The sequence below is a fragment of the Chionomys nivalis genome, chromosome 14 (assembly GCF_950005125.1).
Source record: "Chionomys nivalis chromosome 14, mChiNiv1.1, whole genome shotgun sequence".
NCBI classification, from domain to species: domain Eukaryota; kingdom Metazoa; phylum Chordata; class Mammalia; order Rodentia; family Cricetidae; genus Chionomys; species Chionomys nivalis.
In genome coordinates, this window is record NC_080099.1 from 30,972,508 (window position 1) to 30,999,885 (window position 27,378).

Consider the following 27,378-nt stretch of genomic DNA (forward strand, 5'->3'; position numbering starts at 1 on the left):
AGGGCGTCAGAGAAACCATATTAGGATTTAATTAGTATCTAAAAAAATAGAAAAAGGCAAAGAAAAGTTACTCATTTTGTGTTAGAATTCAGAGAAAACAGATAGGGTTAGCAGTGGAAAGCCAACACGCAATCCTATGTACATCAAGAAGCAAGTGTGATCTCATCTGGGCTCCTCAGCAGTCTTTGAGATGGAACTTTAGAAGTCACCCAAATTATATGTGAGTATTCTAAAGACACTTAATTGTGACTCTCTCTTGAGAGGCCCACAGCCCCACCTGGGTGTGTCCTGCGTGTCTCTAAGCCTGCTTATTAACCCTGTGATGAAAACTCTCAGAAGCTCTATTCCTCTTTTTTTTGGTTTGGTTTCTCGAGACAGAGTTTATCTGTGTAGCTCTGGCTGTCCTAGTGTAAGACTTTAAGACAATTCTGAAGCCATTTTGACAACTCCGAATCCTCTCAGCCTCTGTGCCATAGTGCTTCCCCTCCTCCCCTGGGAACCAAGGACCTAACAGCTACACTCGCACGTACTCAGTTCCTGAACAATTACCCATATACGTATGTTTTGGTTCAGTCCCCTGGGAGACGGGGTCAAAATGACCTCTTACCTCACCTGATCTGGCAACAGCTCTCCAGTCAATTATTGGTAATAGCCCTTTCGAATAAGCCAATCAAAACAGTCAAAGAACAACCCCCCTTGCTTCTGTGGCCCCTTTAAAAGTAGCCTGTGCCATCTATTCGGGGTCCCTCGGCTTCCCGAATGCTGGGGGACCCTGTCATGACAGAATTAATAAAATCCTCATGCTTTTTCATCGGCTGTGGTGTATGAAGTGGTCTCTGGGGGCAACTCCTCCTTGGTGTTTGGACGCTGGAGTCCAACACTAGAACTCGATTTGTAGACAGGCTGGCCTCGAATTCACAGAGATCCACCTGTCTCTACCTACAGAGTACTCAGATTAAAGGTGTACACCACCACTGCCAGGCTCATAAACTCTATTCTTAATGAAGTCTCTGAAAAGAACACTGTAGGCTGCTGAGGACAGCATCAGAGCGGTGTCATTGGTCCACACTCCTCTGCCGCTGATGGTTTAAAATAAATATCACATCATAAAATAAAGTTTGGGCCTGCAAAATGGCTCCGCAGCAAAGGTGTTTGCCACCAAGTCTGACAACCCGAGTTTGACGGCCAGAACATACATGAGTATTTCTGTATGAGCCAACAGAGTATTTAGGCAAACATTTCAAACCAAGTATGTCCCAAAGTGAGCAAGGAAGGTGGTGAGCGCGAGCCAATGCGTGGCTTCCAGTGTGTGTGAATCACCACTATCATGTTTCTATTTGCGCAGCCTAAAAAAAAAAATGGTTCTCATGTCTCTCACCTCTCTCGGGTCTTTAGTTTCATCAAATTTTATCTAGAATCCCATTACCTGACACCATTTCACCTCAGAATTCTCCTAAGCTAGAGTCACCTCTCAAGGAGACTAACAACATTGCTCTTTAAGGATACTCCTTAAGTTAACTGAGCACGCTGCCTACAGCACCCTCCATAAAGCCCCTCTCCGGCCGCAATAAAATGAGAACGATATTGTGAAACGTAACTCATAAATCAAGTGTGCAGCTGACACTCCTGTCATCCCAGTTCTCAGAGGGCTGAAGCAGGAGGATCACTATGAGTTTGAAGTCAGTCCAGGCTATATAACAAGACCTTATCACGATAAGCATATAGCTCACACAGCCATCCTGTAGGCTCAACCTGCCTCATTATGTCATCTGAATCCCATTAGTAAGGGAAAGCACGGGGTGAGAGGGGAAAAGAGGCTTAGAGTCCCTAGAACGACCTCTGGACCCCTGGGCTCTGTGAGAACGAGGTGGAGGCATCTGTGAGACAACTATAAACTGCAAAGCTGACTGAGTTACTTCTCCAATAAACATCAGAAAGAGACATTAGTATATTTCAAATACCACCCCCCCAAAAAGAAAAAGGTAATGAGAGAGGGGACATTCCAATATTTTAAATACACCCAACCAATCTTTGCAGAAAATAATGTGGGGTCTAAGAGAGCTTTTCAGCTTTCTGGAACAGCATTCATCCCTTCTGAAGTTTTCCAGTAAGTAAAAAAATAAAGAAAAACTAGTAAAACCCTTCCCAGAGTTTTCTTAAATGGCATTTTTGTACCAGATTGGGAATGCAGAAAAGCGGCAAAAAGATGATGCCCGAGTCAAATCAAAATGAACGTTCAGTAACCACGAGAAGACATTCTCCTCTGTGACAGAGTATCAGCTTCTAAAACTCGGCTTCCAAAATGGGGATGCGGTGGTGTACAGCTGAGGCGAAGAGTCACGGGTTAAGAGGTAGCCTGTGCTTAAGAGGTAGCCTGTGCTACACAGTGAGAGCATGCGGATGGAGGGATGGAAGGATGAGTGGATTGCAGGTGTGTGAGTGGGTGGAAGGAGAGAAAGAGGCAGACAGATCACATCATTTACGAATATACACAAGTCAGACATTTGTCTATGATTGCGTGCTTTTATGAACCAAGCGTGCAGCCAGGCGAACCTTACTTTATTTCCCTCATGTTTCCCTAGAGTATGAAGTAATTAATCAAGAAATGCTTGGAAAATATAGTGATTTTCTCAAAGTCCTCTATCTTAGAAGTTTACTAGCTCATAGCTCATGGGTGACTAATACTCAAGACTTATCTAAAACAACACCCCAAAAGAACAAAATCCCAGGCAACCCTTAGGGCTAGAAGAATCTATTTACTTGCTTAGGATATGAGACTCCCCTCAGTTCTGAAGTCTCTGTACAAGTTACCTCAAAGAGCTGAAGTGTGTGAGCATGTCAGCCACACCTGCAGACGCAAGAGGTACCTCCCCACCCCCAGCAATCCTTTAGGACTTGGATGCCTGGGACTCTTGGGCACTCCATAGGATTTTGGCGTGGCACTTCTATGATAAGCCTTTAGATTCCCCAGCCTTGCACAGTCTGACTCCTATTTTCTCTTTTCTCTGGGGAAGCTCAGGGAGAGCTACATTCAGATACAGAGCCCTTCCTGGTGGGAATCCTGCTTTGGAAATAACATTCTTCCCACCAGTCCAATTTGTCCATAAGTAGTCTAGGCACAAGACAAAATACCCAGCTCTGCTGCTAGCCCAAACTCTAAGGAGGCATCTCTCACCAGGACATTTTATTTCCATTTGCCTTCTTTATGGATCTACAGCCCACATATAAATCTGTGAGGCTGACATTCTTTTCAGTTTGAGCAGCTAGTGAAGAAGGAACCGCTTTCTCTGTCAATGGGATGCCATGATTCCCTGTGACTCATTAAATATGAGCATAATAAAGCCCTAGGGAAGGCTGTGGGAACAGCTCAGGGGTGGAGCACTTATGTAGCAAGCCTGAGGCCCTCTGCTCAATCTAGCATTTCCACAGTCTTTTCGTTTTTCTTAAGCCAGGTGTGGTGGCTCATTCCTGTCATGTCAGCACTCAGGAAGCTGAGACAGGAGGGCAAGCCAGCCTGGGCTACACAGTGAGTCAAGGCCTGCCTAGCCTACACCGTAAGAGTACGTCTCAAGAATAAACCGGTGCCGGGCGGTGGTGGTGCACGCCTTTAATGCAGGCAGAGACAGGTAGATCTCTGTGGGTTGAAGGCCAGCCTGGTCTACAGATAGAGTTCCAGGGAGCTAGGGCTGTAACACAGAGAAAGCAAACAAACAAAAAAATAAATTATGAATACTGAAAAGTATATTAAAACATGACTGCACATGTTACCAGACCGGCCTTACAAAAAGTGAGAGGTGGGGGTCTTATGTAGCCCAGGTTGGCATCAAGCTCACTCACTATACAGCGTTCTGATTCTCCTAACACCACCTTCCGGGTGCTGGAACAACAGGTGTGTCACCGTGTCCAGCTTCACCCATCAGATTGGTAGAATTCCAAGAGCAACAGTAGCGACAGCATCGGCTGGCAGGCCGGTGCGAATGCAGCATTCATACACTGCCGGTGCGAATGCAGCATTCATACACTGCCGGTGCGAATGCAGCATTCATACACTGCCGGTGCGAATGCAGCATTCATACACTGCCGGTGCGAATGCAGCATTCATTCATACACTGCCGGTGCGAATGCAGCATTCATACACTGCCGGTGCGAATGCAGCATTCATACACTGCCGGTGCGAATGCAGCATACATACACTGCCGGTGCGAATGCAGCATTCATACACTGCCGGTGCGAATGCAGCATTCATACACTGCCGGTGCGAATGCAGCATTCATACACTGCCGGTGCGAATGCAGCATTCATACACTGCCGGTGCGAATGCAGCATTCATACACTGCCGGTGCGAATGCAGCATTCATACACTGCCGGTGCGAATGCAGCATTCATACACTGCCGGTGCGAATGCAGCATTCATACACTGCCGGTGCGAATGCAGCATACACTGCGACAGGATTGCAAAGTCAGGGCAGGCTTTGCTGGACCCCAAGTGCCACCAAAATGCCACACACATCTATCTACTTTTGACCCAGTAATCTACTATGTGGAATCTATAGACATACTAACAAGAATTTCAAAAGGCGCACTTGGGAGGCAGAGGCAGGCGGACCTCTGAGTTTGAGGCCAACCTGGTCTACAAGAACTAGTTCCAGAACAACAAGGACAGTTACACAGAGGAACCCTGTCTTGAAAAACCAAACCCAAAAGAAAGAAGAAAAGAAGGAAAGAAAAAAAAAGAAAAAAGAAAAGAATTTCAAAAGGCTTGTGTTATCACAAACCTGTAAGCCCTGGACTTTGGAGGCAGAGGCAGAGGAATAGGAGAAGCCAGCCTGGGCTACATGAGAGCCTATTTCAAAACAGAATAGAACAGAACGGAACTGAAGTGCCTTTCACGAGCCGGGAAGTGGTGGCGTGCACCTTTAATCCCAGCACTCGGGAGGCAGAAGCAGGTGGATCTCTGTGAGTTTGAGGCCAGCCTGGTCTACAAGAGCTAGTTCCGGGACAGGTTCCAAAGCTACAGAGAAACCCTGTCTCAAAAAAACAAAAACAAAACAAAAAGAAAAAAGAAAAAGAAATGCCTTTCACAAGTTTGTTGATGGCAGTCTGCCAACAGAAAGCAATATATCTATGGCAGAGATCAGGGCATTCTTATAGAAACTGCCTTGTAAGTATCTCAGGGAACTGTGGTGAGGCGGGGAAAAGGCAAGGCTGGGGGTAACAGAACAGCTCATTAGGTTAAGGCGCTTTGCCTTGTAAGCCTGGCGACCTGAGTTCCATTACCGGAACTCACTGAAAGGGGGAGGGAGAAAACTGACATGCCTAGGTTTAATTCCCAGCACTGCGTATAAATACATGAATGCTTAAATTCATAAGTGATCCATACATCAACAACATAAAGTGAGACATAGTGTTTAGGTGGTATGAGCAAAGAAGTAATTATTCAAGATCTTCTGTTTGGTGCTGAAGACATAGCTCTGCTGCTAGGGTGCTTGCCTAGCCCACATAAAGTCAAAGGGTCAATCCCTAGTGCCAAATAAATCCGTGATCTCACCACTCGGGTGTTCATCTACATAGCAAGTTCCAGGCCAGCCTGCAGAGTGAACTAACTGGTCTGGGAAATCCTGAGATAATGTTCTAGTTTGATTTCTGTTGTTAGGATAAAACACTCTGATCAAAAGCAACATGGGGTAGGAAAGCTTTATTTCGTCTTACATTTAAAGGTCACACAGTCCATCACTGAGGGAACCAGCAAAAATCTTAACAGGTTCTTGAAGCAAAAGCCATGGAACAACACTGCTAGCTGTCTCTTCTTACCTAGCTTTCTTTTTATTTCTAAGATTTACTTTATTATTTTTAGGGGACTGGACAGATAGCTTAAACGATCAACAACTGTTGAGTGTTTTCTGTACTTCCAAAGGACTAGAGTTTGCTTTCCAGCACCCAAGCTAGGCTGTAACTGGAGGATTCTCTCCTGCCTGCCAGTTCCTGACTTAAAATTACTTATACATGTCTGGTCAATGACTCAGGCTTATTACTAGCTAGCTCTTACATTTAAATTAACCCATTTCTATTAATCTGGGTATTGCCACGTGGTTGTGACATTACCTCATTTTCTACATGTCTTGCTTTCTTGGTGGCCGGCTGGCATCTTCCAGATTCTACCCTTCTTCACTTGTATCTCTGCTTGGATTTCCCGCCTGGCTCTATGCTGCCTTGCCCTAGGCCAAAATAGCTTTATTTATCAACCAGTAAGAACAACAGATATTCACAGTGTACAGGATCCCACAGCATCAGGCAGCTTATAAGAGCATGCAATTCCGGCTCCAGAGGGTCCAACACCTTCTTCTAGCCTCCATGGGTATTTACACACACACACACACACACACCAAATAATACAAAATAAAAATAAAAGATTTTATTCTGTGTCTGTCTTCTGTCTATCTGTCTGTCTCTCTCTCTCTCTTTCTCTCTCTCGTGTGTGTGTATGTGTTTACAGGCAGTTGTGTGCCACCTGATGTGGTATTGGGAACTGAACTCCAGTCCTCTGCAGAAGCGATACGTGCTCTTACTGCTGAGCCATCTCCCCAGCCCAGCCAGCATTCTCACAACCCATGAGCACTCCTGTATCCAGACAATCCCTTACAGACACATCCACCGGCCAAGCTGACAAAGACAACCGCTCAGTTGAGACTCTTTTTTAAGGGGACTCTAGGCTATGAGAAATTTATAGGTCAATACTATACAAAATTAGAGCATATCGTTGTGCTTCTTATTACTAATTCCATGGAGTTCCTGAGCTCTTACCTAGGGAGACTGAATCTGGGGTGGGCTGGTCTCTAGAACTCAGAAGGAACCAGCCTTGATGAACTCACTCAGTGTTTGTCTTCATCAGTAATAGAAAACCTCCCTATTTAGGCTGCAACGCCTTAAAAGTACTTGCTAAAGCACTTGTAAGATTAAAATATTTCTAACACTTGTATCCTCAAATTTCTAAATAATTTATTTACAAAACTCAATCCTCTTGTACGAACTCTGAAAGTTGTTTAGCCATTGTTTGTGTTTGAGGGCCTCATGCATACAAAAATGGTGATTATTTGCTTGTTTGTTTCGCAATTAAAGGGATCAAACCCAAGGCCAGCGTTTTAGCGCTGAGCTACACCAAAGTCCCTATTTTGACAATGTAGCAATCACTGTAAGTGTGCTGACGTTCAAGAAGAACTTTTAAACTGCATTTTTGTCTTCAAGGGTAGGGATCAGAGCTTACACACGCCTGAGTTCATCGTTTAATAAATATTTAACGTGTGCTTCTGCTACACTCGGCGTGAATAGGCCCTGTGCCAGTGCTGCATGGTTAACAAAGGCCTCGTTCATCTCATGGACAGAGGATGGATGACCGAGACTTCAGAGGACATTGTGGTCTCAGTGTGTCCTCCTGCACTTCTCCCACGGCATGCCTAAAGGTTGGGTGATAGGGAAAGACCGGCCCTTCTCCCAGCCCCAGAAATTCCCCACTTTTCTCTCCAACTAGCTAACCTATCCTTCTTGTTTCCTAAGGGTTCGGGGAACCCTGGCCTCCACCAGTCACACACAGGACTCCCTTATCAGCAGGCTGACTGGGAACTAACAATGAGATCTGAAAGGTCATTTATTGGCTCAGGGTTTCTGAGGCAAACACCCCTTTATTATAAGGAAGTATGCTCTCTGCCTTTGGATGTGGTATACAAAGTCTACAATTTTTCTCAGTAGGTACAAACTACTCAGAAAAAACGTAAGATGGAAAGGCCAGGCTCCCTCACTCAACCTCAGCCTCATTCTCAAATTGTGTATCAAATGGCAGTGACAATTAGGTAGAAACCACAGTTAATTCAAAGGTAAATTCTCTGGAGACAGGATATAAATTATGTAGCCCAGGATGGATGCGTGACCTTGAACTCCTGACCCTCTAGCCTCTACCTCCTGAGTGCGGGAGCTGGAGACTGAACTCAGCCCTTCCACACACCAGACAAACACTCTACCCACTTACATCCCTACTCTGCATTTTTTTTTCTTTCTACAGTCTAGATCTTTCTCTCTATACTTTACATTAAGCCACAAACTCATAGAAGAAAGACCCAGCGCTTTGGGTGAAGGTACTTTTCTCTTTGCTGCTCCCCTCCCTTTTTTTCCAATACTTTCCCTTCACCATTTCAGGTTGGCTCTTTGAGTGCTTTATATGCTCAGTACACACACTAATTCCTGACATGAAGAAAAAGCTGTTGGTATGCCACCAGTCAGCACTCGTCAGTAACCCAAGACAAGCCTTCCCGTCAAAGTCTTAGAAGCGAGAGCAAGACCCGCGCAGCTGAAAATCGTGAAGGCCGCTGGGTGGTGGTGGCAGCGGTGCACATCTGTAAACCTTTAAACCCAGCACTTAAAGTAGAGGCAAGCAGCTCTTTGAGTTTGAGGCTAGCCTGGACTACAGAGCAAGTTCTGGGACAGCAAGGGCTACACACAGAAATCCTATCTCAGAAAAAAAAGAAAAAAAAAGGAAGGAAGGAAAGCAAAATCTTGAAGGCCATGACCCCAAAAGGTTTCATCCCCAGTGTTAAAATTCTGAAGGCAGAAAGTCCCAGACCTCAGCTCCCCCTGGAGCAAATGTTCTACAAGTTCTACAGCAGGTGATTGTCCACTCTCCTATCCTACCACCCCTATTACAGCTCCTCATGTTGTGGGGATCCCCAACCATAAAATCATTTTCATTGTGATTTCATAACTATAATTTTGCTACTGTCAGGAATCCTAATGCAAATATCTGTGTTTTCTGATGATCTCAGGCAACCCCAGTTTAAGGGTCATTTGACCCCGCAAAGGCTCGTGACTCACATGTGTGACGTGTCCCATCACGTCAAAGGATGGAAATACTTAGACACCTGGGGGATAATATGTTGAATATTGTCTCTTAAGTGGCTTCTAGGCTATTACCCAAAAATGAGCTGTGTCTATGAAATATGAACTACCTCACCAATACCACTCTGCAGTGGTGACCCCCATCTCTGGCTTCTGTTCCTGGTTTGTTTTTGTTTTTCTCGGACAGGGTCTTGCTAGGCTGGTCTGGCATGCAAGTAAACGTCCTGTTTCAGCCACCGGCCAGACCCATCTTGGTTACTGATCAACTCTGCCAAAAGACTTAGATTGTCTAACAGTTCAGATAATCTCCATTAAAAAGATGGGTGTTGCTGGCTGAGGGGGTTCATTCATGGGAAAAATCCCAGCATCTGGGAGGCTGAAAGGGTAAGAACGGAATGAGAGCAGGGCGGTGGTAGGGCACGCCTTTAATCCCAGCACTCGGGAGGCAGAGGCAGGCGGATCTCTGTGAGTTCGAGACCAGCCTAGTCTACAAGAGCTAGTTCCAGGACAGGCTCCAAAACCACAGAGAAACCCTGTCTTGAAAAAACCCAAAAAAAAAAAAAAAAAAGAAGAAGAAGAAGAAGAAGAACAGCATGAGACCCAGGTCAGACTGTATGGTGAGTTCCAAGACAAACCGGGTAGGCTACAGATGTGAAATCCTGTCTCAAAGACCAAACAAAACAAAAGCTGGTCAGGTGTCTCAGCAGGCAACAGCACTAACAAGGCCTTACTGCCAAGCTCAGTCTCAACCATTTGATCTGGATCTTCAGGAAGCATAAAGTGTAAGAACATAATCTGATGTTTATGGTCTGGATGTCCAGACACACACTCATACACACACGTACACAGATGCAAGTGCAACACGCTAAAAGTGTAATTACAAATAAGCAAATAGTATTGGGACTAGAGTCATATTCAAAGCCTTAGGTTTTCAACCTTCCCATCCTGGCTATCTAAAACCCAACCCATCTCCTCAGCTCCATAAATGTGTGTGTGTGCGTGTGTGTGCGCGCGCATGTGTGTGTGTATACAAACTACGTATTTGTCTTCAAGTTTTATTCATTTGTTGCTAGGGTCACACACAGAGCTTCAAGTACACCCAGCAAACATTCTGCCCCTGAACTACACTCCCGCCCCGTCAAGGGTCTCTCTAACGATTCCCCAAATTACTATAGCAGCCTGTAACCCCAGCACTCAGGAAGTGGAGGTTAGAAGATCTAGAATTCAAGATTACCGTTGGCTATATAGAATCTAATTAAAAGTCAGCCTAGGCTAAAGAAGACCCTGTCTCAAAAACTGAAAAATAAACCCTCATTTCAGGGTAACAGTATTATGAAGCGGGGCCTTTGGGAGATAGTTAGGTCATTCAGGCGAGGCCTCACAAATGGGATTAGTAAGCAGAGAAACTAAGGACAAGAGCTGGGAAGTGGGTGGCACATGCCTTTAATCCCAGAACTTGGGAGGCAGAGGCAGGCAGGCACCAACTACCAGCCAGGGCCAGGCCATCACCAGATTCCTTCTTGGAGTTTTCACTTTCAAAAACTATAGAGGATGAATTTCCGTTATTTATAAAGTAGCCGGTCTACCGGAATTCTAGTCAACGCTGCCCAAAGGAACTGATAGAGGATTTCCAAATGCAAAGTTAATCATGTTACTTCCTTCCCCAAACAGCTCCCACCCTGGAACTCAAAGTTCGTGGCTCTTTACAGCCCTCACTCAGCCTCTGACTCCCCGCAATAAATAGCTTTGCACAATCCCTGCTACTGACTTGAAATTCCAGTCTCACAGACCCCACCTAATCCTCCTGGCTGTACGTGCCTCAGGTCACAGCCTCTCCAACAAGTCTGAGCTCCTAACTCTTTAGGTTTTCATGTGCTGAGTCTGACCCTGTGACAGCCCTGCACCTGGACACAGACGCTGCTTCCAGCTCCAAGGAGTTCACTGCCCGCAAAGTCAGGGGCATGAAGGCTCAGAGAGAACACTTGAGTTTATCTGCTCTTTCCTTACAACAGCCTGGCCTGCTTCTCTGGAGATCACACTGACTGGGAGGTCTCTTTCCCCCCAGGTTATTTAGTTGGTGTTTCTGGAGTCTGATGTCCCCAGTTTATTTAGTTAGTAGTATCTGGAGTCTGAAACACCAGTTCTCTCAGATTTTTGTCCTGTACTTCCTCTTCTTAAAATTCACATGCCAGCAAAACCCTAATCAGATTTCAAAGTCAGCATTCCTAAGCACCCTCCCCCGCCCGAGGCACAGCAGAAGTGGCCCACACAGGGCTCTACCAGCCAGCCTGGAACCCAACACTTCCCTGCCAGCTCCAAGCCTGCCCCCAGACTCAGAGAAGCCCCCCAAGGGCAGGAACATCACCCTTCCAGCCTTCAATTCCACTCTCAACCTAAGACAGGGCCAAAGCAAACGTCTGCTTACTTTCTGTTTGAGACAGGGTTGACTTCCAACTCACCGGTGAGCCAAGGCTGTCCTTGAACTCTAGGTTCTCCTGCCTCCAAGCCCAAGTGCTAAAACTGCACCATTCTCAGCAGTGTTTTCTAAGAACTAAGTCCCACACTTGACCTCGGGGACCGCTGAACTCTCAGCCAAGAGGAAGAGAAACTGCCTCTGCTTCTATCTCCTTACCAGGGGATTGTCAGAATTTATAGGACTTCTTTTTTTTTTTTAATTAAATACATAATCACTATGAATTAAAGGTATGTTTTACACTCAAGAGTACACGCTTTTACCAGCTTCCTATTTTAGAAACTGGATCCGATTTTAAACTGTTCTTTCAGCTGAAACACCACTCCCAGCTCTACTCCCAGAACAGAGAGCATCGGGCGCTTGGTTAATGTTTGCTGAATGAATCATGGCTGCGCAACGATAATAGCTGTCTCTCAGAGAGAACAAGACATCGGCTGCCTCACGAACTTGAAGAGGAAAAGAAAACCACCTTAACAGCTTGGTCTTGCAGCCTTACTAAACTATGCTTTTTAAAAGTAAAAATTTAAAGAGTGTACAAACTATCACCGCAAGTGAGATTCTCAAACTGCTAAGTTTAACCCCAAATGACTCCCCAAATCGGTTACATTGGCAACCTGTGTCTGGCAAATGTGCATCATACACATGTTTTTTTTTGTTTTGTTTTGTTTTGTTTTTTCGAGACAAGGTTTCTCTGTAGCCTTAGAAACTGTCCTGGATGCTCTTTAGGCCAGGTTGGCCTTGAACCCCCAGAGGATCACTGCTTCCCAAGTGCTGGGATTAAAGGAGTGTGCCACCACCACCCAGCTGCTTCACACACTTGTTTACAGAAAAGCTAAGGACTAAGAACCTGTGTCACCCCACCCCAAAAAAGCAAAACAAAAACAAAACCCTCAGGAGGCAAGTAGGCAGGTAACTATCAACAGCAGCATTGTTCACCTTGTTTCATTTTGTTTATTTTCTTGAGAGCTTGAGACTAAGCCCTCCAGTATCCTCAGCCAGCACTCTACATGTGAGCTGGAAGCCAGTTCTCTAAGTCACATCTAAATGATGATTCTTGGATTATCTAGAACTTTCTGGCTGTGGAGAGTTGAAACGCTGCTGCTCAGAGCTAAAATTACCTTGGATTATCACGTTTCCTGAATAGAAGCTTTATCAGATACTTCTGTATTTGACCCAGCAGCCTTCTAACACATAGGTAAAAGCCTGGCCATGTATTCTCAACAGACCACTGCCTTCCACTGACCCTAAAGCTAAGAACACCATCACATAGCATCGGGCGACCAACAGCACAGATTCTCCCACGGCTTAATTGAAGGAACCGAACAAACTTCGTTTGGAAAAAGAACTCCATTTCAGACAAGACCAAACCAGGATGAACTCAGCCCCAGTAAGAGTTAGAAACAGTTCCAGGAAAAGCCACCCACTATGTCTGCACTGGTCAAAGTGACCCCACCAGAGTGCCCAAACAACATCTGCTTACATCTGCCACCTTCAGGCGTCCTTGCAGGCATCAGATCAAACTGCTGTGGTGAAACTTCACGGTAGATACAGGAGCTCGAAATTTAGTAATTTTAAAAGCTGATGGGCCCATGGCCAACAAAAAGATTTGGGTTCAAGGGGCCATAGGGACAAAACCCTATTCACTGACCACCCGAAGAATGGTGGATTTAGGAATGGGATGGTAGCCCATTCATTTCTGGTAATTCCAGAATGCCCCTATCCCCTATTAGCCAAGATCTATTGGCAAAAATGAAAGCTCAAATACATTTCTCTGGAAATGGTTTCTAAAGTTTCCATTGGCATGGGCCGAAACTGGGGGTATGGGATTGGCAGCATATCGTCATCCCCCTCCACCCCCTCCCGTTTATGTAGAGATCAAATTGGGGGTAGACTCAGTCAAAGTCTGTAAGTATCCCATATCCTTAGAGGCCAAGAAGGGCATCATCTTGTGCAATCAGCCTGGAACACACCTTTGCTGCCTATTAATCACACACCAATGACTATAGATCTGTCCAGGATCTGAGAGAAGTTAATAAAAGGGTGGTTGACAAACAGCCCACAGTACCAACCCATATACCCTGCTCAGATAGTTGCCCCCGATCGGCAATAGTATACTGTCCTGGAGCTAAAGGATGTCTTTTTCAGTTTGCCTTGAGCTCCCAAGAGCCAATCGTATTTTGCCTTAGAATGGCAAGACCCAGAGATTGGAGTCAGCGGCCAACTGACAAGGACCAGACTGCCACAAGGATTCAATCATTTTAGCACCATCTTTGATAAAGGTCTGAACAAAGATTTGGGTGAGACCCCAAACCCAGATGTGAGCCTGTTGCAGGATTTTGATGACTTACTAATTACTGCTGCAGATAGAGAGACCTGTTTGACTGGAACTGAGCGGTTACAGCAAGTCCTGGGCGGCCTAGAGTTCCATGCCTCAGCCAAGAAAGTCCGTATCTGCAGGCGACAGGTAACATACTTGGGGTATATCTTAAAAGGAGGGCAACGGTGGCTCTCCAATACACGAAAAGAGACGGTACTTAAGATCCCGGTTCCCACCATGGCCAGACAAGTGACAAGAGTTCCTAGGTACCGCGAGCTTTGGCCGCTTGTGGATCTCAGGCTTTGCCGAATTGGCCAAACCTCTATAAGAGGCCACTAAGGAAGGACAGGACTATGGACAGAACACCGTAAACAGGCCTTTGACAAACTCCAATAAAGCATGTTCGGTCCCAGCACTGGGTCTTGTAGATGTGACCAAGTCCTTTTATTTGTTCGTGGATGAACGCAAAGGAATAGCTAAAGGTGTCTTGGCCCAGAATTTGGGTCCCTGGAAACGGCCAGTAGCCTATTTGTCCACAAAATTAGACCCTGTGGCAGCCGGATGGCCCCTTGCCTCTGTATAACAGCAGCTGTGGTCTTATTAGTAAAAGATGCTGATACATTGACTTTGGGACAAGGCCTCACCATAGGCACCCCTTATGCTTTGGAAGGAGTCCTCAAGCAGCCCCCTGATAGGTGGTAACCCTGCCGGAATAACATCCCAGGTACCCACAGTCCTGAACCCACCTACTTTACTGCCTGATTCAGACCTGGAGGAGCCTCTACGCGACCAACCCAGAATCCTGGCCCAGGTACACTGCGTCTTTCCTGACCTGAGAGACACCCCTCTGCCTGACCTGATGTACTTACGGGAGCAGTTTTGTACAAAATGGACAGAGGTGTGCAGGGGCTGCAGTGACCACGTCAGAGGAGGTGGTCTGGGCTGAACCAAGGCCAGCTGGCATCTCTGCGCAGAGGGCTGAACTGGTGGCCTTGACAAAGGTCCTGGAGCTGGGACGGGGGAATCAATACCTACACTGACAGCCCTTGTGCATTTGCTACCACACAGGTACGTGGGGAACAGATAAAGAGAGGGGATTGTAAACTGTAGAGGGGAAGGACTATCAGAAATAAAGAGGAGATTCTAGCCCTTCTCTAAGCCCGATGGAAAGTGGCCATCATACATTGTCTGGGCACTAGGGGGATGGACCTATTCCCAGAGGTAACAATTTGGCAGATGAGACTACCCGGGAAGTAGTGCCAGGAGAACCTGACCTGGATAAAGTCTCTCCCATGACACAGTGTCTGGAAGGATGGTGGCGCTCAGCTGACTGTAAAGTCATGTCACATGACCACCTGGGGAAGAAGCTGCTCCCTAAGATCCACTGCTCCTCTCATAGGGGGATTCGCAGAACGCAAGACTTATTGAGGCGCTCTGAAGTTAAAATCAGAGACAGGCAGCAGAAAATCGCGGACATAGTTTCTAATAGAAGGCCTGTCAACTAACCAATGCTGTTGTCAATCCCAAACACTCTGGGAGCTAACTCAGAGGAAAGAAGTCTGGTGTGTATTGGGAGGTGGACTTCACTGAAGTCCAATCTGGCAAATATGAGTATAAATATTTGTTAGTGTTAAAAGACGCCTTCTCGGGCTGATCGGAAGCATTCCCCACCAAACATGAGACAGCACTAGCATTGGCGGTGGCGAAGAAGTTTCTAGAAGACATCCTGCGCGAGTATGGGTTTCCTACTGTGATAGGGTCAAACGATGAACCAGCTTTTGTGTCCCAAGTGAGTCTGAGTTTAGCCACTGTCCTGGGGAATGACTGAAAATTACACAGTGCATATAGACTCCAGAGTTCAGGACAGGTAAAACGCAGGAATAGAACTCTAAAAGAAACCCTTTCTAAAGTATGCCTGGAGACTGGCGCGGATTGGGTGACCCTCCTCCCCTGTGCCTTGTTTAGGGTTAGAAACTCTCCTCACCAAATGGGGCTGACACCTTTTGAGATTATGTCTAGTACCCCACCCCTACTATTCCCAGTTTGCAGACGGAAATCCCGGCAGAGTTGGATGACAGAGACCTTCTTGACTCTATACAGAGAATCATGTATGGCCAGAGCTTAGGGCCCTTAATGAGTCCCTCTCGAACACCGTAGGTTTCAGTCAGGGGGCTGGGTCTATGCTAAGACACACCCGCTAGAATCCGGTGAAAGGACCCTTTGTCATTCTACTGACCGTGCCGTCGTCAACCTCGATGGCAGTTGGTGTGACTACACGACTCATAAGAACTACTCGGGGATACATTCAGGATAAGAACGTCATAGTCCAAGTGTGTAAAGCTGGCCCCATTTTAACTGTGTTCCCCAATATAACTGTGAATCTATGCCACTTCTATCCCCCCAATGACTCAGACATTAGCCCTCATTTGCCCTCTGCTTCTTCACTACTGCAGCGCAGGGAACCACACTGTTATATATGCCCACAACATCCAGCCGGCAGTCTGGAAAGACCAGCTACAGTGTGGGGGATGGGATGACTATCATTGTGCCAGTTGGTCTTGCGTGTTCACTAGGCACTTATGGGGGAACCCCCCTCTTAAGACAGATTACATCTCCTTGAAATGCCTCATTCTCCCCAGCATATAATAGACAGCACACAGTTTTATCCCCAGCCTTAAGCAAATGCAAGTGGGAGGCTGTCGGGAGCACTGGTGTAACCCTGTAAATATAACCTTCACCAAGGTGGGGCAGAGAAGAGAAGATACATGGATCAAAGGATATACTTGGGAAATCAGACATTAGGATAAGCTTCAATGGTTTGGAAAGGCACCCGACCCAGTAAGTAAGCAATCACGGGAAGACTGCTTGTTGGCTATCCTACCACTGTAATAGTGATAGGGCCCAATCAAGTTAAACCCAGGCCCAAGCCTAAGCCTGTCCCCATACGTCAGTCCCCTAAACCTAAGCCCACCATCTCCGTGCCCACCATCACAACCCCAACAACACAGTCACGCTCTCGGCTGGTAACACCATGACAGTAACTCCCCAGGCCTCAACCTGTCAGGAGCCGTGTCCCCCCAAAATTTACAGGAAGCACCGCCGTGAGGAGTTTTTACAGAGGGCTTCACTTTCCAATTGTATTGAGAATAGTCTTATTGACCAAGCCTATCTCACACCCAAATTAACTGTTAATAGAGAGTTATCTGTTAACGGAACCTGCCTCACATTCCAAACTATCTAGAGAACTAGGTGGGTCACCTTGTGACTTCCCGACCAAGGAATCTTGACCTGACCCATCGTAACCTCTTGGACGTGAGGGGCGTGGACCACGTGGCAAGACCCCGTGCCCCAGCCCCCTAAGCTACTCATCCAGGGGCTATATAAGCTGTGGCCATGACTCTAATAAACGGAGGCTTTGACAAATAAGCTTAGCCTCCTTCCCCTTATCAGCCTATGCCTTTCAGGTGGTGCCTCTCCGTGACCCTGGAATAACTGGCCAGCCAGGCGGGTTACAAACCCTAGACAGAGTAACCCGTCGAGGCGGCCACAGTGGCGCCCGAACCAGGGACTCGGAGCACGGTTAACTTCCCGGACGACGACGCGCAGTCCCGGGACAACAAGAAGAAAAAGAAGATTCTGCAGCTGTAGAACTCGGACAGATCTGCAGGATAAGGTAGGCGCAGGTTCGCTGTCGTCCCATAAGACATGGGCCAATCGCTCTCAAGGAAAGAGAAATTCATAAAGGAATTTCAGCAATCACTCAGGGTAAGAGGAGTAAGAGTAAAAAAAAGAGATTTAGTTGCATTTTTTTTTTGTTTTATAGATAAAATATGCCTCTGGTTAGTTTTAACAGGCCCAGAAATACACCCTATTCTCCGCGTCTTCCTTAGTCAGCCAAAAAGGACTCCGCAGCCACTGCCCTATGCTCTGACGGCTCCGGCTCCCGATAGCATGCCTTTGGTTCAGAAATTGTTCAATACAAAGCTGCCCTTAAGGCCCAAATAGGAGGTCTCAAACAAGTTCTTACATTGTAGCGTGAACTCTCAGACGTTTCCTCTCAGATTCGGGACTTACAATTCACTATGGAAAAAGGCAGGATTTTAGACAAACGGGCAAACGGAGCTAGACAAGCGAAAGCTGCTGAGCTCCACCCTGATTCCACAGAAGACCCCCTAGGGCTAGAGAGCCTGTGTCTTAGCCTCCTGCCATGTGGAGCTGAGGCAGCCAGACAGGTTGGTTGTAAGGAGGTCTGGACTCAGAAAGTTACAGCTTCAGGACAATAAAAGGAGATAAATGTGCTTCTTTTCCATTCTAAAATTTTGCTTCTTGGTCAAAAATCTTTAGTTTGTAGGCATATAAATTTATATCTAAGGTAGATTAATTTCAGTACTGTGGTTCTGTAGAAAAGTTTTAAAATCAAAGACTGTGATACATTCAGAGGATTTTTAAAAATTGTTTAGGATATCCTGAATTTTTATTTCTTTCTTATAAAGTTGAGGATTGTTCTTTCGAGTTCTGTGAAAAATGTTGCTGTAATTTTAATGTGCATTTATAGTAAATCTGTATGTGAGTTTTGTGAGGAATGTTGCTATAATTTTTAATGGACATTTACACTGAATCTGTAGACTGCTTTCAGTGAAATTGTCATTTTTGCTATGTTTTCTTCTACTTTCACAAGAAAATAGGAGATCTTTATTTTCTAATGTCTTAAATTTTTTCTTAAAAGAGTTAAAGTTCTTATCATACAAGTTTTTTCATTTGTACGCCCACTCTTGGGTGGGAGTCGTATTGTCTCAGCTTGTGGTCCTTTCCTGCTGCCTGGTGTTGCTTGAGGGTAAACTGTTGAGACTCAGGCCTCTCACTAAATTTATCGAGGGCCAGAGTTATACTCTAACAAGTGATAATGGTTAAAAATAAAATAAAATAAAATAAAATAAAATAAAAAAACATTTTCGCCTTCACAAGCAGAGGTAACAGGACCCAAAACTTCTGTCCTGCTTGCTTGGAGTTACTCCAAGATATTTTGTGGTATTCATGGATATTTAAAAGGATGATGTCTCATTTATCCTAGGTGTAAAAGAGATACACTTGGGTTATTTTCAAAATTCTGGCTATGATAAAGTAGTTCTGCTATAAACATAGCTGAGCACATGTTTTTATGGTCAAAAAATTTTTATATTTAGGCCCAACAGGGGTATTGATAAGTTTTAAGGTAGATATTTGCCTAATTTTAAAAAATGGCCGTAATGAGGGACTCCCAATGCTGGGGAGACTCTCACTCAGGTCTCGGGAGGGCACGCCCCCCCCCCCAGGACTTGCAGAAGACCGTCCTTGCTGCAATCGCATGAGGCTCATGTCCCACGTGGGGGAAGAGTTTGGCCTCTAGTGACCTGTAGAGGAAATTTTTAGAAAAAAGACCACAGCCCTGTGGTCCAGGAGGGTCATAAAAATTCCAAAAATCCAGTGATGGTCGCAGGGGGACAGCTCCCTGCCTCTCGGGACCACTCCCAGGTTCCTAGAGCAGTGTGATGATAATCACAGGAGGAAAATTCCTTGTTTTTTGGGATTGTTTATCAGGATTGCAATCTGGCTTTGTCTTCAGCTGGTTCCTAGGGCAGGGTCGCTGAACAGGCTGGCCCTAGATTTTTGATTCTTCTCTTTCTGCTAGAGAAGTCTGGATTTATCCAGGTCTTTCAATACTGTGTATGATCCAAAAGTGACTGCCAGTTTACACTTCTAGTGCCAGTATGCACTTCCAGCAATGAAGTTTTTTCTTTACCCACATTTTTTTAAGCATAAATTGTTAGCAATAATTTTTAATCTTGGTCATTTTTACAAGGATAAAATAAAATCTCAAAGTTTTAATTTACATTTCTCTGATGGTTAAAGGATGTTATTTTTAAACATTTTTTAAAACTGTCTCTCAGTTTGTCTGTTGAGAGTTTTCAGTTTAGGTCTGTAACAAATATTCTTATTGGATTAAATTTTTTAATAACTAATTTTCTGAGTTCTTCATATATTTTTAAATTGGGTCTATGATAAGTAAGAATCTTTTCCCACTCTATAGTCTTGTTATACAAAAGTTTCTCAGTTCAGGAGATATAATTTATGGTTTTTCCAAATGTTTGTGCCACTGAGGCTATGTTTGAGATGTGGCAAAGTGTACTTCAAAAATTTTTTCTCTATGAGGTTCAACAAAATATTTATATGCTGAGGCCTTTGGCTCATTTGAACTTAAGTTTTATACATGGAAATGGATATGGATCTATTTTTATTCTTCTACATGGTGGTGTCTAATGAGGCCAACCTCATTAGTTAAAATACTTCCTTTTTTCATTTTCCTATCTGCGAGACAGACTTGCAACTTAAGAGAATAGCTTATAAGCTTTTTATTAGATATTCAATGGTTAAAGCTCTAGTTATAATATTCTTATAGGAGACCTTGAGCTGCTAGGTAAAATTCTTACAAAAAATAGTTTCCAATAGAGAGCTTAGAAAGCTGCCAAGCAGGTACTCAAACAGGTAAAATATAAATCAACAGGTACAGTATATTAATTATAATACAGCTATGGCAAGTGTGTATATTAAATCTAAAACTTGTTCTACAACAGTTTTATAAAAAATGCTGTTTATGGCTAAACCTTCTCAATTTTGCCAGTTAAGATATTAAATTCTTAATTTAGAACAGTAGCCTGTCTGATACAAAAGGGCAGGATAAAATCTGGGAGATGGTTTAACAAAATATTGACTATGATCAATGTTTCTTATACTAAACAATAGATTCATTGATAATTTTAAGATTGATTCCTGGACAATTGCCTTTGCTCAATTCAAAGGCCAAAACAATAATCTTTTCCCATATGATCATTGCTACAATTCACACACCTGTATTTTGCTAATGTTATAGCTAAAAATTCCCTCAAGGATTTTATGCTAAATTTTACAAATGGCTCTTCCAAGGAAGAACTGCACATATGGCTAATAATTAATAAAAAGAAAATATGGAGCGTACCAAGGCTCCTTGAAAGCAACTTATAACGGTTGCACACAGCAACTTATAACAGTTGCACACAGATCCTGATGCAAACGGATCTAGCATGATGACACCAAGCTGACCTTTACTAAGGCAAGGTAAAAAAGCCCTTGCAATGCATTATGAAAAAACCCGACCTATATATATTTGGGGTCGAGGAGATGTTTATGCTTTTTTCACAGAAAGAAAATATAAAAGCTAAACCTGATGTCGTGGCTGCAGACACCCCACAGAGGACTTCCCAAAGGAGATTGGAAAGGAATGCTTGGTCCGGTAGGTCTTCTCTGCCCCCAAGGAGGAGTGCCTGATAACAGAACCTGCTACGCCACTCTGCAGGACATCATGCTGCCTTTAGAGAGTCCAGGGAGACTGCTGAGATAATTGCCAGGATGTGCTTCAGATAGCTGACTACAGCTCACCTCACCCAGGAAGCCCACCTGCCCTAAAGCACAAACGTTGAGCTGCTTCTGCAGTCTGCATTCTGTTTGCTTTGAAGCTGAGGTGCAGACTGAACATCTGACTGTTTTAAACTTTGGGACACAAAACTCATTTTAATTAAAATATTAACCCCTCTTTACTTAAGAAGGGGGAAGATTGGGGTTTTGACTGTTGCTCAGAGACTGGAGTTCGTGGTCTTTGATAACAAAAATGTCTGTCATTGTATGTATGTAATCTTACTGGAATTGACCTAATGATATTTGTAACTGCTTATAGATGTTGGGAAAAGTTTGACACACGTTGTAAAATGTTTAGGTTTAATGCATATGTTAAAAATTTTAGATTTTGATCCCTTTACACTGCCCTTATTGTTGGCAGGCAGTACTCATAATCTTATTGTGGAGTAGGCATTTAGGAAGGAGGATATACCTTAGGCCAGACTAAACGGTGAATACTGGGTTTGGAAAACGCCCTTTCTTCTTGTCTGGAAGATGGAGCTATTGGTGCCAAAATTATATCACTATATCTTTTATTTGAGGAGCTCCTCATAGTCTTTTCATTAATGATAGATACAGGGGCCCAATGACGGGAGTTAGTGTGGAACCTCGCCTGAACAGCACACCATACAGAGGTTGTAAAAACCGGCTCAACATGGCATGGTGCCAGGCACGAGGATCGCCCTCCACATAGCCTAAGACAGGGTTGCCCTGTGGTCAAAGACCTGCTTACTTTAGGTCTTGCTAGATACCTTTTATTTGAGGACCTCCAAGGAACTAATGCTACTCATAAGGCACCCCTCTGTTCCCAGGAGAGAAAAATTGCTCCACCATTCGAGAGAAGGGTCCCTCCTTGTCCCAGTCCCTTCTCATTTAGATCTGACACCAGGGTTAGACTCTGACCTGGTGCCCTCCACTTGATAGATGCCTGCTTTTATAAAAGGAAGGGGGATATGTCAGGAGCCGTGTCCCCCCAAAATTTACAGGAAGCACCGCCGTGAGGAGTTTTTACAGAGGGCTTCACTTTCCAATTGTATTGAGAATAGTCTTATTGACCAAGCCTATCTCACACCCAAATTAACTGTTAATAGAGAGTTATCTGTTAACGGAACCTGCCTCACATTCCAAACTATCTAGAGAACTAGGTGGGTCACCTTGTGACTTCCCGACCAAGGAATCTTGACCTGACCCATCGTAACCTCTTGGACGTGAGGGGCGTGGACCACGTGGCAAGACCCCGTGCCCCAGCCCCCTAAGCTACTCATCCAGGGGCTATATAAGCTGTGGCCATGACTCTAATAAACGGAGGCTTTGACAAATAAGCTTAGCCTCCTTCCCCTTATCAGCCTATGCCTTTCAGGTGGTGCCTCTCCGTGACCCTGGAATAACTGGCCAGCCAGGCGGGTTACAAACCCTAGACAGAGTAACCCGTCGAGGCCGCTACATCAACCTTGGTGTCTTTCACTGTAATGTGTTCTTTTTCTTTCTGGTCTCCCCTTCCACTCCTCATTTGATATTGTTATTACTGTCATCACTGATGTTAATGGCAGTTGACAGCAACATCACCCCAAGCACGGGCCCAGCTGAGATGGACCCGCTTCTTGAGTTGGTGCAAAGATCATTCATGGTTTCAAATTCTACTGAGCCAAACTTAACACCTTCTTGTTGGCTTTGTTATGACACTGCACCCCCTTATTGTGAGGACATTGCTATTATGGGAAATTACCCCTTGGAGACTGAGCATGACCAATGCTGTTGGCAATCTAAGGCCAACCTGACCCTTGAAGAAGTAACAAACAGGTCAAGGGTTCTGTATAGGTGCCATGCCAAATGACACACGAGCACGATGCAAACAAACCTAGCCCCTCTAACCTCCCTAGGAAGTCTAATCCCTCCTAAAGATACTTGGTGGGCATGCTCCTCTGATGCGCCCATATAAGATCCTTAATGACAGCAAAGGATTCTGTATTTTGGTGCAACTGGCCCCAGGTTGATTTATCACTCAAACAAGGAACCGTTAAATAGACTAGGAGCCCCAGTCATGGGGCAAGTTAGGAGAAAACCTATGTCCACTCTTACCCTAAGTATCTTGCTGGGAGCTAGCCTAGGCAAACTGGGAATGGAGACGGCCTCCCTAACTACTCAAAATCAGCATTATTCCAGCCAACACGCTGTTATAGACACAGACACAGAGTGATTAGAAAACTCCGTCTCTCACTTACAGAAATCTCTAACGTCTTCAGCAGACGTAATGTTACAAAATAGAAGATGCTTAGACCTAACTTTTCTCCAGAAAGGGGCACCCTGAGCTACATTAGGAGAAAAATGTTCCTTCTGTATAGATCATAGCAGGGTGGTAAAAGACAATATGGCCAAGGTGAGAGAGAACAAGAGGCCAATCAGGGAGGGTTTGAATTTTGGCTTAACAGTTCCCCTTGGCTGACTACTTTAATCTCCACCCTACTGAGTCCCCTCTTCAAATTATCTTACTCCTAACTCTGCGTCCTAAACAGGCTGGTATAATTCATGAAAGTGAGCTTGGGGCAATTCAGATAATGGTCGCCAGCTATCAGCCAGGGGCTCTGATGGAATTAGATAATTTTTTTTTTTTTTTTTTTTTTTTTCGTTTTTCGAGACAGGGTTTCTCTGTGGTTTTGGAGCCTGTCCTGGAACTAGCTCTTGTAGACCAGGCTGGTCTCGAACTCACAAAGATCCGCCTGCCTCTACCTCCCGAGTGCTGGGATTAAAGGCGTGCGCCACCACTGCCCGGCCTCGGAATTAGATAATTTAAGACAAGATCAAGACCCATAATGGGGCTCTTGGAGGGGCTCTCGGAACAAAGAAGAGAAGAGAATAAAAGGGACTAAACAAACTCCATTTTGAAAAAGAGTTCCATTTTAGACATGATCCAACCAGGCGATGAATTCAGTCCCAGTAAAAGTAAAAGTTTGGGGGTCTTGCGACGTGGGCACAATAGTAACTGCTTAAACAAATGTGTTTGGAAAATGTCTTGGTTTATGACTATGGTTTGTCCTGTGGCTATAAAAGCTCCTATAAGCACTTCCAGAGTGGAGCGTGCCATTTGAGGCAATGTGAATCCATGTGTCCCAAGGCATGGTCACTCACTCGTGTTTGGCACAGAATGAATACACTCTCTGCTCCCTTTGGGATGAGAGCTGTAGCTTGATTAGACATATCTCTATCTCCAGAACACTCATCCTTTCTAATAAAACTCTCTATCACGGAAGTACTTAAAACTGTATGCCATGTTCTTTTAATAGAAAAACACAATCATAATCACTACGTAATATACTTTGGGGAGGAAAATCAGGTTCTCTAATGAAAGAAAATCAGGCCAGATATGGTAGCACACACCTAGAAACCCAGCACCAAAGAATGTGAGATAGGAGGACTGCTTTGACTTTGAGACCAGTCTAGGTAACACGTGGAGACGCTATCTCAAACAAACAAACGGAGCCAGCAGGAATAGTTCAGAAGATAAAGGCATGTTCAGCTAAGTCTGAAGGCATGAGTTCAGTTCCAGAAACCCACTTTCTGAAAGGAGAGAATCGACTCCAAAAATCATCCTCTGACTTCTACATGTAAAGGAAGAGACCTGGTCAGCCGTCCTCATCAACTTAGACCATGAAACCCAATATGGACAAGTTCAACAGAACCGCCATATACGGGCTGCCCATGCATGCTTCAGCATTGCCAGGGTAGACATTTCATTCATTTTTCACTCATTCCACATGTAAATGGTGGTGCATGCACACATAAGCGCTGAAGCAAGAGTGTGCGCTTGCACATGAACACACACACATACCACACACACACAACACACATAAATATATGTAATGAAATCTTAAACAGTATGTAAAGAAGGCAAACAATTTCAATGTTGGATACCAAAGCTGAATTGCCATCTATCCAAAAATGCGCTGGGCGGTGGTGGGCACGCCTTTAATCCCAGCACTCGGGAGGCAGAGGCAGGTGGATCTCTGAGTCAAGGCCAACCTGGTCTACAAGACCTAGTTCCAGGACAGGCACCAAAGCCACAGAGAAAATAAAGAAAAAGAAATAAAAAGGTTTATTTCTGCTGGAATTAACTTTAACTGGAGCTGCCTGAAGCCCAGGGACCTTAACGTTTTGTTTGTCTTTTACCTATAAACACCAAAAGAATGCCTCTGAGAAGCAAGGTGCTGCTGATGCTAACAGCAGAGGTGAGAGTTCTGGAAGAATAAAACACAGCCAAAGTTTCTGCCCCCTGGAATGAGCGCCAGTTCCAAGGTTCCTTTGTTGATATTTGGTGTTTGCAGTGCTGGGATGGAACCCATAGCCTCGTGGATGGCAGACAAGTGCTCTCTGCCACTGACCTACAATCTTCTTTTAAGAATATTCAGAATACCCAATTAAGCACATGTTAAGTGCCTGGGAGATTTACAGAAGAAGAGGTTTACTGCAAGAGCGCAGCAGCTTCCTCTCCCTAGTTCCTGACCATGGAGAGCATGTTAGCCACTTTTGGGGAACTCTTCAGCATCTTTTCAGAGGGCAGTTTAGTTTTCACTTTAAAAACTCGGGGCTTAGACAGACTGTCACAAGACACCAAGAATATTTAGAGGAAGGAAGCAGGGTTACAAGGCTGTGCCAGGATGATATGGTTAGTAAGTGCTTAGTAAGAGCATCCAGGCTGCTCTCAGCAGTTTCTTCCAAACCTAAACATCCCTGCAGACCCTCAAGGGAACTTCGTGTAGCACCCTTGTTCTTAATCCTCAAACTAGAAACATGGAGACATACCTTCCATCTGTTAAAGGCCGACTGAGCCAGCAAAGGTCTTACTCAGCATCTCACCTGGACAAGCAGCAGAGCGCATAACAACTATTGTTTGATATTTCACAAGAAACTCTGGCCAATGAAATGACAGAAAGGAAATACAGCTTACAGCTGCTAGTCAACAAGAGAAGAAACTAAGTTTGTCAGTCTGGAATAATCTTTCTATTCTGTTCTCCAACAACTGCAAAAAAAGAAAGAAAAAAGAAAAGAAAAGAAAAAGAAAAAAACCTCTTGCAAGTTCTAACCAATCGGAAGCATTTCTACCGCTTGCAGTGGCTATCTAGATGAAGGAGCTTAGATTTCTGAGGAAATCAACCAACACCTCACTCGTTTAACTTGTCACTGTAAGAGTCCAGGGCTGGTCTCTGCGCTTGCCTCTACTCAGAGCAAGCCACCTGTCTCAAATTTCTGGGCGACTCTACACTCACTAGGTACAGGGCATGTGCTCAGGTAAAAGCACCTGATTTTGCCCTTTCATGCCACTGCAGAGCTAGAAAGAAGCAAAGTCTAAAATCCATTTTTAAAAAATCTAAAAATCAATCTATGTATTACCCTAGCTAATGAGCAACCACAAAGACTGATTTCTTCTTTTCTTTTCTTCTTTTTCCCCCACTTTGGTAACACATTTTCCATCTGAACAAACCTTACAGAACTTGCAAGCCATGAAGAACCTGCAACACAGCAAGCAGAGGGCAGCTGGGCCCGCTCCCAAAGCTCCTGAGGCCGCGGACCGTGGAGGGTGGGGGGGGGGGAGGGATGGAGCCCGGGGGGGCGCGCGCTGGGGAGGGGCTCCCGTCTCCATGACGACCGCTCTGGCGGGGTGGGGTGGGGGTATATCGGGGGTGGGGGAACCGGCGGGGACGGCCTACCGTGTAGCCGCGCTCCAGATCGCTGTCCTCGTGGCGAAAGGACGGGATGTAGACCTCCATGGCTGCGGCGGGGCCGCGCCACTCTCGGCTCCTCAGCACCGTGCAGGCCGCCCCGCCTCCCGCTGCCCTCCCGGCGCGCGCGCGCGCGCGCAGCCCACAGTGCACGGCCGGGACCGGGATCGGCGGCGCGGGGGCAGCGGGCGCGGGCGGCGTGGGGCTCGGCGGGGCCAAGGCGTGGGGCCTGCAGGGCGGCGCGGATCAGCTGGGCCCGGGAGGCGGGGCTTGCGGGCCGGAGTCTGCACCGGCGGGTGTGCGCGGCTACGCGGGGCGCCGCCACCCGGGTCTCTCCTGCCTTGCGGGCTCCGGATCTGCGGGGCGCCACCCGAGAGTGGGAGCCAGTGGAGGACGGAAAATGAGGACGTTCGAGATTCTGCCCGGCTAGGGCTGGCTTCGGCTTTCGTGCTGATCTAGGGAAACCGTGCCAGCTTTCACTGGGACTGCTGCTGCTGCACCCCATTCAGCTAACCCAGCCTTCC

General features: G+C 45.5%; 1 protein-coding gene across 2 annotated transcripts in view; it reads right to left on the minus strand.

Moving 5' to 3' along the window:
* The window catches only part of Snx24 (sorting nexin 24), a 157,291-nt gene extending 130,192 nt beyond the window's left edge, over positions 1-27,099 (minus strand). For both annotated transcript variants that reach the window (XM_057789357.1, XM_057789356.1), the window contains exon 1: positions 26,843-27,099. In XM_057789357.1, the coding sequence (XP_057645340.1) occupies positions 26,843-26,902 (60 nt within the window). In that variant the 5' untranslated portion in view covers positions 26,903-27,099. The remainder of the gene's footprint in view (positions 1-26,842) is intronic.
* Positions 27,100-27,378: the final 279 nt, after the last annotated feature.